We start from the raw sequence: 14018 nt of genomic DNA on the forward strand, positions 1-14018 counted from the left end.
TTATTCAATGATGTAGCTAACACTCTTGAATGATTTTACACTAAGTGTACAATGAATAATATTATTCAAATAAACCTGGGGTGAACTAAAATCACGGGCCAAACTTTAGATTCACCCATGTAATTCAAGCATGGAAATCCACTGTCCATTCTGATAACATTTGTTTCCTCAGGCAGAGGAGCTGTTTCTGTGGATCCCCAGGAAGATGCTGATGACTGTGGAATCGGCCAAGAACTCTGTCCTGGGTGAGTGACAACGTAAGCCCCATAGAGGGCTGAGTGGTATACCGGATATATAGCGGTATTGATACACAGACCGGTATTGTGTTTTTACTTTCACTTCTATAACAGTATTTCAGTGTTTGGTATGTTTAAAGTAATATGCAACTTAGGCTATACACACACACACACACACACACACACACACACACACACACACACACACACACACACACACACACACACACACACACACACACACACACACACACACACACACACACACACACACACACACACACATACATTTTTCTAGTTTACTACTTGAGTCGTCTTTCTCCCTCTCCTCCTGCTACATGCCGTTTCCCACACCACGCCATGCCCCCTGTCACTCAAGGAGAGGCAGGTGCACGACCACAGAGTCACAAGCAATGTTCCCTCTAAGCTGCGCGCGGGCATGCAGTAGCCTCGAGACTGCCGTGAAGCTTCCCCAGGACTGCACAGTAGAAATATCAGCCGACAGAGAGAAGCACGAGATTAAACTTCAGTCAACTTTCTAGACAGTGGAAGATCTCCAAGGCATTCCTAGTCGATCGCCAAACATTTCTGAAAAATCACAACGATAAAAGACTTGTGTTCCTATTTATTTTATTTTATTCATCTCGGGCTGTTGGCGGTAGGCGCACCCGATTCAGCTGCGCTGGGTAGGCGGACTGTTGCCATTTTGAACCATTTCATGTGTCTGAAGGTACAAACTATGCCTTCCCGGTTGACCCGGAGAGCAAATCAAGTGCACTATAGGCCTGCCGTTGGCCAATCGGATGCCTCAGTAGACTGTCTGCAGTAACGTAGCAACCATAAAAGAAAGCTACAGCCAAGTTGATACTGTGAGATTTCAAAACATTTAACACCACGACTAGAGAGACTGTCAATGAATACAGCAAAGAGATGCTGTTTTTATGACTGAGATCATGTTTGTGTTCTTACTCATCACTGTCAACACCTCGTATTCAACACTTATAAGCCAAAACATGCGCGTTCTTCCTATTTCCACTCAGTGCTACTACAAGCAGTGCAGCAGTAATGAATGAGTAGGAAAATCTATCTATAGACCTGCGTTGTTATTATTAGGCTTGGGACTTTTATTAAAATCAAGGAATATTTCACTTTCTCTGTTCATAGGAGTAACAACATGAATTTGTGCATGAGACAGAAATAATGCGGTGCGGCTCGAGTTTTGCCATCAGCTGGAAGACTGTGTCCCTATTTGAGTGTCAGTGGAGGGAATTTGAGAGGCTCAGTCTGCTGCTCTCTCCCTTGTCTCAAAGTGATCTTGAATCAGAAAAGGTTGGTGACCACTGTTCTAGAGTTTTCCCTGTTAACATTATCAACGTTTCCCTTTACTGTGGTAATTGTGATAAAATCAACACAATATTAGCCACTTTCAATACAACATACCGAAACAAAACAAACTATGAAAGATATTTTGTTGTAGGCGAAACAGATCGGAGTAGGATTCTATTGCATTGACATGTACTACTCAGCCTGTACTCTACACAGACCAGTGCGGCATAACCAATCAGAGCTGCAGTTGGCCAATATGCAAATTGACTATTGCCGTATATGGACCTGTGCCATTTACTTTGAACTGGACTGTGTTTACAGCATGAGCGGTCGTGAGTAGATACGTTTGTTTTGAATCTAAGAGAGAGCTGCATGTAGCCACGTGTACATTTTGTTCATATCCTTTGCTAGTTAGTGAGTTGTTAGCCCAGTTATAGATTATTTGTAGTCGGCAATAGGGGAGAGATTGCTTCCTTTAAGAGCGCAAAGCTTGTACATTTCTAGACATCTTTGAAAAGCGAGTCGAATAAAGAGCTTTTTTTTGTCATAAATGGGCAGTGTTGTGTTTTGAGACCGGCTTGTAGCCAATAGGCAGAGGGTAACATAATTTTGTCTGATTCTCTGTGGTAATGGTATTGGAATAATAATGCATTTTTATTTTGTTTCATGGTGTTTGTCTGTGGATAAGGTTTATGACCCCCCTATAAATACCTTTCTCCCTTCCCTCTCTCTCTGACTCTACTGAAGGACTCTTGAATAGCCTTTGTTGAACATAGAGAAGAATCTGGGAACATCAAACAAGTGGGCGAAATGAACCATATTTTGGTAATAGAACCAGTTGAAAATATGCGTTGGTACTTAATGAATATGATGTCAGTTCGGTTGTCATCTGAGACATTATGACTGATGACAGGGCGACAAACTGTATCTGGGAAAGTTTACAGATTTTAGTTATCAGATTCACATAGAATTGTTGTGCAATTTAAATGTTTAAATATGAAACTATTTGTGAAAAGATTAAATGTAATTTTAGCTTCCAAATGAGAGATTTGGATTTTCATAAAGTTAGAGCTCTGCTCAATCAGTGGCCCGCCCCTGTGAAGAGACATGGGTTATAAAACTATGAAACACACCCTTCTCTCCCTCCACGAAAATGTAACTATCTGTTCTGAAGACAATAGGACGACGGTCCATACGTTAAAAAGGGATAACATGTCAACTACAGAACTAAGCCAACCTCAGCGTGAGCTTTGGTTGTGAATGGTATAAACTTTTGAACTCTTATTCATTTTCCTATTCATGAAAATCACAAATGAAATATATTGAGACACAGCTTAGCCTTTTGTTAATCACACTGTCATCTCAGATTTTCGAAATATGCTTTACAGCCAACGCTAGACAAGCATTTGTGTAAGTTTATCATAGCCTAGCATAGCATTATGCCCTGCTAGCAGAAGGCAACATTTTCACGAAAATAAGAAAAGCAATCAAATTAAATAATTTACCTTTGAAGACCTTCGGATGTTTTCACTCAGGAGACTCCCAGTTAGATAGCAAATGTTCCTTTTTTCCAAAAAGATTATTTTTGTAGGCGAAATAGCTCCGTTTGTTCTTTACGTTTGGCTGAGAAATCGACGGGAAAATGCGGTCACCACAACGGCAAACTTTTTTCCGAATTAGCTCCATAATATCGACAAACATGGCAAACATTGTTTAGAATCAATCCTCAAGGTGTTTTTCACATATCTATTCGATAATATATCCATCGGGACAATTCGTTTTTCAGTAGGACCGATTGGAGTAATGGCTACCTCTGTATTTTACGCAAGAATCTCTCTGGGAGCATCAGGTGACCACTTGCGCAATGTAGCCGCCTACGGGTATTCTTCAACATAAATGCGTAAAACTACGTCACAATGCTGTAGACCCCTTCGGGAATACGGAGAAAGAGTCATCTGGTTGATAGCCCATTCACTGCTCAATAGGGACACATTGGAACGCAGCGCTTTCAAAACATGAGGCACTTCCGGATTGGATTTTTCTCAGGCTTTCGCCTGCAACATCAGTTCTGTTATACTCACAGACAATATTTTTACAGTTTTGGAAACACCTCCCTCTGCAACTGGATCCTGGACTTCCTGAAAGGCCACCCCCAGGTGGTAAGGGTTGGTAACAACACATCTGCCATGCTGATCCTCAACACGGGGGCTCCTCAGGGGTGCGTGCTTAGTCCCCTCCTGTGCTCCCTGTTCACTCATGACTGCATGGCCAGACACGACTCTCAAACACCATCAAGTTTCCCTGACGACAACAGTGGTAGGCCTGATCACCGACAACGATGAGAGCCTATAGTGAGGTGGTCAGGGACCTGGCCCGTGTGGTGCCAGGATAACAACCTTTCGCTCAACGTGATCAAGACAAAGGAAGTTATGGCGGACTACAGGAAATGGAGGACTGAGCATGCCCCCATTCTCATCGACAGGGCTGTCGTGGAGCAGTTTGAGAGCTTCAAGTTCCTTGGTGTCCACCTCACCAACAAACTATATCATGGTCCAAACATACCAAAACAGTCGTTAAGAGCGTGCGACATCGCACCCTGTATATAGCCTTGCTACTGTTATTTTACTGCCGCTCCTTTAATTATTTGGTATTTAAAATTGTTTACTCATCAATTATTTATTTTTTTACTTTTCTTAACTGCATTGTTGGTTAAGGGCTTGTAAGTAAGCATTTCACTGTAAGGTCTACTACACCTTTTGTATTCGGCGCATGTGACAAATAACGTTTTAATTTGACAACAAGGCTTTGAGCTCTGACATTTGAAACCCCTTTGTGCTTTGTCCTCCCCTAGGGTCCACACACACACACTGTTCTGTATGTAAATTCTCTTCTCTCCCTCCCAGGTCCCCTGTACAGCCAGGACCGTATTCTCCAGGCCATGGGTAATGTGACTCTGGCCCTCCACCTGCTGTGTGAGCGGGCTGACCCCTCCTCCCCCTGGCTGCCCTACATCAAGACCCTCCCCGGGGACTACGACACCCCTCTCTACTATGAAGAGGAGGAAGTACGCCACCTGCTGTCCACTCAGGCCATCCAGGACGTCCTCAGCCAGTACAAGAACACCGCTCGGCAGTACGCATACTTCTACAAGGTCATCCAGGTGAATGGCAGATGGATATTCACGCTCGCTTTCTCACTTGTTCTCTCTCACACTCACTCACTTGTTCTCTCTCACACTCACTCACTTGCTCCTTCTCATACTCAGTCGCTTGCTTTTCACACACCAGGGCTTCCGTTAGCCGGTAAGCTTTTGGTCCGATCCCAAAAAATGAGCCTGGGAGATGCAGGAAAATCCCATTGCAAAATAATGCTTTTAGCCTTGATTGAAATACCAATTGATGGAAATATATTTACATTTGACAGCGCGAGAGTTGCTGCTACAACTTTTCAAACAGCTCATTCGTTGCTGCTAGAGTGAAACGTGCTTTTAATAAGCTCAACCATCGCTTAACAGTTGTAAATGCAATTGTGTTAAACAGTTTTGATGGCCACGATTTTAAAAAGAGCTAAAAAATTTTTTTTTTCTCAGGTGGTAATTGAAGCGCGCTTCCCTTTTACCATTCAAATGCATTAGCCTACGGAAGGCAGGCTTCAGCGCGTTACACTTATTGATGGGCATGAGTAATCAAGTACTCGGACTGTTAGAACTCGATTTAACCGGAGATTTTTTACATTAAAAAAAAAAACTGGAAAACTATTTGGTCAAAATGTTGTCTTGAAGACGACGTTAATTTGCTCTGGCTCTAGTGTTCCATTTGTACATGTGCATTTGCGGAACACAACAAAAAATAAACCAAGCCAAGCATCACACAGTTTACGCATCACACAGTTCTGCCTCCTAAATCCCTTTCCCCTTCATCCCTCACTCACTCAATTGCTTTCCGACTGCTTGCTCTACACATGCGTGCTGTGTGTGCCTATAGAAATCATTGTTGATATAAACTTATTGAACTGATGGGATACGCACGCGACATTCCATGTGAGATAGTTTTATCACAAACTCGAAATGGACTAGGTGAATATGTGTTCCAACAATGAGCTGCAGTTTTGGAATATTTGCGTAATTTTCTGTTTAGGCTACTTTGTGGTTGTCACTAGTTAGGGTATCCACAAAGTCAAAATTGTCTCTTTAAAAATTCATAAACAAAAATGTGCTTTTTGGTTGTAATTTAAGGTTAGGCATAAGTTTAACTGTGGTTAAAATCAGATTTTTAGATGCAAAATTATAGAAACAAGCAGGGTTTATTACTTTGTGGCTGTGGCAACTTACCTCAGTGACGACCCTACTTTTGTTAAATTGCTAGTGGCATTTAGAATTGGTTAGCCTAGGCTATTACCACACTATCAAACTAATATTTGTGCATATTTTCAAAGACTGAGAGTATTTTCGTCGGTCATTAAGACCCGTCTCCTGGTTTGACAAACACCACTGTAGCTCAGCCACCTTCGACTGCAGATGCGCAAGTCTAACATAGGCGTATGTGGTGATTGAGACGCAGCCCATGCATGAAAACAGATATCTCTAGCTTAAACTGACACATTTTGGTGTGTCAATAGACTACCGGATCAAACGGATGCTGTGGCCATAATTCATCCCCATGCAGTGTTCAATGTAGATTTGTTAATCCGTATAGAAAATTCCAAGGTACTGGTCTGATAAAGTAAATCGAACACCTGTCCTATTGAAAAGACAGAGTTTGGTTGTAACCCTGAAAATGTCTTTCAACTTGCCGAATTGAGCCCCATTTCAAGTGATTGTTCTTTGAGAATAATTGTTCCAGACGTGAGATGCGGATCACTTCAGTGATTGTTATATTACATGTTTCTTACTCTAAAATACAGTGCATTCAGAAGGTATTCAGACCCCTTCACTTTTTCCACATTTTGTTACGTTACAGCCTTTATTCTAAAATTGAATAAATATTTTTTTCCCTCATTAATCTACTCACAATACTCCAGAAGTATTCAGACCCTTTTCTATGAGACTCGAAATGTGCATCCTGTTTCCTTTGATCATCCTTGAGCTGTTTCTACAACTTGATTGGATTCCACCTGTGGTAAAATTCAAAAGACTGGACATGATTTCAAAAGGTACACACCTGTCTATGTAAGGTCCCACAGTTGACCGTGCATGTCAGAGCAAAAACCAAGCCATGAGGTGAAAGGAATTGTCCTTAGAGCTACGAGTCAAGATTGTGTCGGCACGGATCTGGACAAGGGTACCAAAACATTTCTGCAGCTTTGAAGGTCCCCAAGAACACATTCTTAAAGTGAAAAAGTTATGAACCACCATTACTCTTCTGAGAGCTGGCCGCCCGGCCAAACTGAGTAGTCATGGGAGAAGGGCCTTGGTCATGGAGGTTCTTCTGTGGAGATGGTAGAATCTTCCAGAAGGACAACCATCTCTGCAGAGCTCCACCAATCAGGCCTTTATGGTAGTGGCCAGACGGATGCCACTCCTCAATAAAAGACACATGATAGCCTGCTTGGAGTTTGAGAAACAAGATTCTCTGGTCTGATGAAACCAAGATTAGAAATCTTTGGCCTGAATACCAAGCGTCACGTCTGGAGGAAACCTGGCACCATCCCTACGGTGAAGCGTGGTGGTAGCATCATGCTGTGGGGATGTATTTCAGCGGCAGGGACTGGAGCAAAGAATGAAGAGATCCTTGATGAAAATCTGCTCCAGAGAGTTCAGGACCTCAGACTGGGGCGAAGGCTCACCTTCCAACAGGTCAACGACCTTAAGCACACAGCCAAGACAATGCAGGAGTGGCTTTTGGACATGTCTCTGTATGTCTTTGAATGGCTCAGCCAGAGCCTGGACTTGAACCGGATCGAACATCTCTGGAGAGACCTGAAAATAGCTGTGCAGCAACGCTCCCCATCCAACCTGACAGAGCTTGAGAGGATCTGCAGAGAAGAATGGGAGAAACCACCCGAATACAGGTGTGATGAGCTTGTAGCATCATACCCAAGAAGCCTCGAGACCGTAATCGCTGCCAAAGGAGCTTCAATAAAGAACTTAGTAAAGGGTCAATGTGAGATTTCAGTTTTTTTTATTTGTAATAAATTTACAAATTCTAACCTATTTTTGCTTTGTCATTATGGGGTATTGTTTGTAGATTGAGGGGGGGGAAACTATTTAGAATAAGGCTGTAACGTAAATGTGGACAAAGTCATGGGGTCTAAATACTTTCCGAAGGCACTATATATGAAGCCATTAGGATTGGTTCTGGGATGGTTCTGGGATGGTTCTGATGCATTGTTGCACACTGTTGGCATACCGTATATACAGAACAAAAATATAAACGCAACATGTGAAGTGTTGGTCCCATGTTTCATGAGCTGAAAAAAAAAAGATCCCAGAAATGTTCCATATGCACAAAAAGCTTCTTTCTCAGCCCAGAACCTCCACATCCGGCTTCTTAACCTGCGGGATCGTATGAGACCCGCCACCCGGACAGCTGATGAAACTGGGTTTGCACAACAACAAAAAATGGCTGCAAAAACTGCCAGAAACAGTCTTCGGGGAAGCTCATCTGCGTGCTTATCCATCTCACCAGGTTCTTGACCTGACTGCAGTTCAGCCTGGTAACCGACATCAGTCAGCAAATGCTCACCTTCTATGGCTACTGGCACGCTGGAGAAGTGTGCTCTTCACGGATTAATCCTGGTGTCAACTGTACCGGGCAGACTGCATGTATGGTGTTGTGTGGGCGAGTGGTTTGCTGATTTCAGCGTTGTGAACAAGGTGCCCTGTGCTGGTGGGGTTAGGGTATGGGCAGGCATAAGCTACAGACAACGAACCCAATTATATGTTATGGCAATTTGAATGCACAGAGATACTGTGACGAGATCCTGAGGCCAATTGTCATTCCATTCATCTGCAGTTTCAGCATAATGCATGGCCCCATGTCGCAAGGATATGTGCACAATTCCTGGAAGCTGAAAATGTCCCAGTTCTTCCACGGCCTGCATACTCACTAGACATGTCACCCATGTTTGGGATGCTCTAAATCGACTGGTATGACAGCACGTTCCAGTTCTCGTCAATATCCAGCAAATTCGCAATAACCATTGAAGAGCCATTGTATTCCACAGGCCACAATCAACAGCCTGATCAACTCTATGCGAAGGATCTGCAACGCACTTTGTGATGCAAATGGTGGTCACACCCAGATACTGACTGGTTTTCTGACCTTGATATTTTTAACCGATTCATATCTTTATTCCTAGTTGTGAAATCCATAGATTAGGGGCAAATTCATTCATTTCAATTGACTGATTTTCTTATGAACTGTAACTCTGTAAAATCTTAGAAATTGTTGCATTTTGCATTTATTTTTTTGTTCAGTTAGAGATGCGCACATTTTGTCCAGTCCTGCCCTTGTTTTAGAAATTTTTCTTAAACTTTCTTTCATTGTCCAGTAGCCAAAACCCATGAAATTTGTTGCAACTTTAGATCTCCCTTCTTTAAAAAAAAAAAATGTCATCTGTCAGGTGAAATTGTTGGCGTGTGCGGTGTGCTTTTGACAATGGTATTTTCCCACTAATTGCATTATGGAATGAACATTCAAGTGTAGGCTACTGCCTTGTGCGCATTTCTGTGCTCATGATGTGAAGAAATAATAGTTTATAAATGTTTAGCTAATCGTTCTGGTCAGTTGCATCAGCCTCATTGCTTTTTAAAGTAAAAAAAAAGTTTAACGTTTTTTTAATGTACTGTAGCTTACTGGTTGTATGAATTTGAGGTCTATCGTGCCATCGGAATTGGCTATTTCTCACCCAGAATGAAAGCTGACCATTAGAATAGGTAAACTTTTCTACTATGTATATTAGATTGACAAAGGCTCGAATCTTCGATGTTCATTACTCATCTTGTTGCCTGAGGAAAAGTAAATGTGGCATCTTCAAAGTGCAAATCGGAATTCGGTTTCATCCTCAAGTTACATGTTCTGTTAAGAGTATCCATAAAATGATTTGTCATTCTAGGCACTGTAGGTGGACACCCCTAATTAGGTAATGCACCCAATGCATATGGGTCTGCTTCATTTCTCATAACTCATTAAATTAAAATGCTGCTGTCAAATGTCCAGCAGAATCTGACACACACACACACACACACACACACACACACACACACACACACACACACACACACACACACACACACACACACACACACACACACACACACACACACACACACACACACACACACACACACACACACACACACACACACACACACACACACACACACACACACACACACACACAGGCTTGCTAAAGAAAGTCCTATTCTAAGTAGTTTTTCTATAGACTCCTACAAGGTCACCCCAGCTGACTGGGAGGGCTCTGTCCATGCATTGTCATTTGGGATATTCTAGTAAAAGTTGCGTTTCATTGCACCTACAACAAAGCTTTGTTCATGATTGCAATATTGTGCAACACTCCCATGACGCTGAGATTGCAACAACTGTTGATCAGGAAGGAGGATGCGATACTGCTTGCCTGTACGGGCTTTGCACAACTTTTGCTGCTGACTTTGCAAAAATCTTGAAATGTATGTTGTGTGTTGACAGTCTCTTCTGTGTGTGTGTTTGCCATAAATAGACTGAGGAGTAAATTTGAGAAAGACACTTGGACTTTTCACATATTGTTTCTAAACACTCTTCTCGTCTTTCTATCTAAGAAACAGTTAGGGCTGTGGCGGTCACAATTTTGTCAGCTGGTGATTATCAATCAAATAACTGTCTCACGGTAGTTGACAGTTAATTAACATAAACACATTTAGCATGTCCTGGCTTCCACACAGCCTACAAGCCACTGATGCAGAAGTTTGGAACATCTACATTTTAAAAAGTCAAAAAAAAATCAATGTACCTGTACCAGCCTGAATAAAATAGAAAGGATTTTCTTTTTCTCCAATTGATTTGGGGGAGTGCGCACTTACGGCAAATCTGTGTTGAGCGGTTAACACACAAATCGGTACTCCTATATGCTTAATTTGGAGTTAATGTAACTTTAGGTGTTCTACAAACGTTGAGCTTTAAGTTTAGATTTTAATACATTGTAAGACTGCCTGATGAGACTCTAATGATGATTTGAAAAAAGTCGCTTGAAAGGCACAAGGTCTGCTTTTGTTTTTTGCGCAGGCTGTAAACACTCCAATAGTGTCTCATTCACAATTTGACAAGCATTTGATAATGCCTAGAATTCTATATCATTTTATGTAGTCTTAATACACCCTAAAAAAAATCCATGCCTTTTGTGGCCGTTTTGCCCTTCTCCCTGAATGCTGAGCGCTCCGAATCATATCTCACTCAAATGACTCTCCATCACGTGATTGGGTCTTTCTCACAGGCTACAAGTGAAGACTCACACATCGGGGACATAACTGTGCGCGTCCTTATCCAATTCGGAGGTGCATATTGACGATATTTGAAGAACTGTCCACCTTTAGTTTTCGCCAGCCAACAAGATGAGTAGGCCTTACGAACAGCAAAAGCACTAGCCAATGTTAATCTACTGTTCCCCATAGTATAAAAGTCACCCAATTCTGTGCCAGAAATAAATATTCCAAACATAGTCTCGGACAGTTGTGGGATGCGATAGATCCCAAATTAATACAACCACTAGCATCCCAAAAATATTTTTTACGCAATGTGGCTAATGCAACAGATCAGAGCTTTTATCTTAAAATGTTGATAAACTATTAGGCTATTTCTTCACATAAGTGCAGCAATGCTCACACATGGCAGTAGGATATAAGCTGAAATGTTCCATTAGCAGAAAACACCATTACCAAAATTGACCGCAAATGCAATTATGCATGTAATGCTTTTATGATAAGGGTGCATTTCTATGGTGAAATTTATCTTCCTCAAACTCACGCGCTGCTTATGTATACCAGTTAAGCTCTATACACCTTGTAAAGTGGACTCGTGCTTAATTTTAAGAAGTTATTTGGCCACTTTAGTTAATATTGTCACCCATCAGACTATTCTCGATTTAATCTTGTGTTTATGTGTAAATAATACAGTGGGGAGAAGTATTTGATACACTGCCGATTTTGCAGGTTTTCCTACTTACAAAGCATGTAGAGGTCTGTAATTTGTATCATCGTAGGTACACTTAAACTGTGAGAGACGGAATCTAAAACAAAAATCCAGAAAATCACATTGTATGATTTTTAAGTGATTAATTAACATTTTATTGCATGACATAAGTATTTGATCACCTACCAACCAGTAAGAATTCCAGCTCTCACAGACCTGTTTAGTTTTTCTTTAATAAGCCCTCCTGTTCTCCACTCATTACCTGTATTAACTGCACCTGTTTGAACTCGTTACCTGTATAAAAGACACCTGTCCACACATTCAATCAAACTGACTCTAACCTCTCCACAATGGCCAAGACCAGAGAGCTGTGTAAGGACATCAGGGATAAAATTGTAGACCTGCACAAGGCTGGGATGGGCTACAGGACAATAGGCAAGCAGCTTGGTGAGAAGGCAACAACTGTTGGCGCAATTATTAGAAAATGGAAGAAGTTCAAGATGACGGTCAATCACCCTCTGTCTGGGTCTCCATGGGGCATCAATGATCATGAGGAAGGTGAGGGATCAGCCCAGAACTACACGGCAGGACCTGGTCAATGACCTGAAGAGAGCTGGGACCACAGTGTCAAAGAAAACCATTAGTAACACACTACGCCGTCATGGATTAAAATCCTGCAGCGCACGCAATGTCCCCCTGCTCAACCCAGTGCATGTCCAGGCCCGTCTGACGTTTGCCAATGACCATCTGGATGATCCAGAGGAGGAATGGAAGAAGGTTGTGTGGTCTGATGAGACAAAAATTGAGCTTTTTGGGCTAAACTCCACTCGCTGTGTTTGGAGGAAGAAGGATGAGTACAACCCCAAGAACACCATCCCAACCATGAAGCATGGAGGTGGAAACATCATTCTTTGGGCATGCTTTTCTGCAAAGGGTACATGACGACTGCACCGTATTGAGGGGAGGATGGATGGGGCCATGTATCGTGAGATCTTGGCCAGCAACCTCCTTCCCTCAGTAAGAGCATTGAAGATGGGTCGTGGCTGGGTCTTTCAGCATGACAACGACCCAAAGCACAAAGCCAGGACAACTAAGGAGTGACTCCGTAAGAAGCATCTCAAGGTCCTGGAGCGGCCTAGCCAGTCTCCAAACCTGAACCCAATAGAACATCTTTGGAGGGACCTGAAAGTCCGTATTGCCCGGCGACAGCCCCGAAACCTGAAGGATCTGGAGAAGGTCTGTATGGAGGAGTGGTCCAAAATCCCTGCTGCATTGTGTGCAAATCTGGTCAAGAACTACAGGAAATGTATGATCTCTGTAATTGCAAACAAAGGTTTCTGTACCAAATATTAAGTTCTGCTTTTCTGATGTATCAAATATTTATGTTGTGCAATAAAATGCAAATTAATTACTTAAAAATCAATGTGATTTTCTGGATTTTTGTTTTAGATTCCGTCTCTCACAGTTGAAGTGTACCTATGGTGATACAAATTACAGACCTCTACATGCTTTGTAAGTAGGAAAACCTGCAAAATCGGCAGTGGGGAAAAATACATGTCATCTTTGCACTTTAAGTAGTAAATGAGGACATTTTTCCACGTGGTTCATTTTCATGCCAGACAGGTCAGCTATACTCCTGTTGTAAATATAAGCGATGTGTTTAATATTAGGACAGTTGAGAAATAAACATAGTAGGCCTAGTCTATTTTGTATTTAAACTTTTATTTAACTAGGAAAGTCAGTTGAGAACAAATGGCGACCAAACCCTTACGATGCTTGGCCATTATACGGCGCCCTATGGGACTCCCAATCACGGCCGGATGGGAAGCAGCCTGGATTTGAACAAGTGACTGTAGTAACACCTCTTGCACTGAGATTCAGTGTCTTAGACTGCTGCGCCACTCAGGAGCCCTGTAAGGTGCATGTTTTACCCCTCCCCCCAAACCAAAAATAACAACGAAATATGGATGTTAAAATTGCCTGTCCCAGTCACCCCCTATTTCTACAGGAAAGTAGAACACGCAAATACAACTCAAGACACTTTTTAATTTGGTCAGTATTTCTTCAATAACATATCTTCATAACGGACACTGGGGGACAGCTGTGAGTGTCGAAACAAATTCTGTGAACTCATTTCAAAAAGCCTTGAAATGTGATTTCCTACTTAAACTTTTCAAGTAAAGCCTTAACTCCAAATAGACCTTAAGGATAATTATGAACATGGTTTAATTTTCAGATGACTACCTTTATTTGGGCATGCTCAGGTTAACTTTCCCACAGAATTATTTCTAACAATTCTGACTCTTTCTGTGATATATTTTTGTGCCAGACT

At 42.0% G+C, this 14018-nt stretch overlaps 1 protein-coding gene across 3 annotated transcripts in view; it reads left to right on the forward strand.

Annotated features, from left to right (window-relative positions):
- setd3 (SET domain containing 3, actin histidine methyltransferase) overlaps positions 1-14018 on the forward strand; it is a 70729-nt gene that overhangs the window by 26019 nt on the left and 30692 nt on the right. For all 3 annotated transcript variants that reach the window (XM_046309128.1, XM_046309125.1, XM_046309127.1), the window contains exons 5-6: positions 173-245; positions 4466-4722. In XM_046309128.1, the coding sequence (XP_046165084.1) occupies positions 173-245; positions 4466-4722 (330 nt within the window). The remainder of the gene's footprint in view (positions 1-172; positions 246-4465; positions 4723-14018) is intronic.

Source organism: Oncorhynchus gorbuscha, linkage group LG17 (genome assembly GCF_021184085.1).
Source record: "Oncorhynchus gorbuscha isolate QuinsamMale2020 ecotype Even-year linkage group LG17, OgorEven_v1.0, whole genome shotgun sequence".
Taxonomy (NCBI): domain Eukaryota; kingdom Metazoa; phylum Chordata; class Actinopteri; order Salmoniformes; family Salmonidae; genus Oncorhynchus; species Oncorhynchus gorbuscha.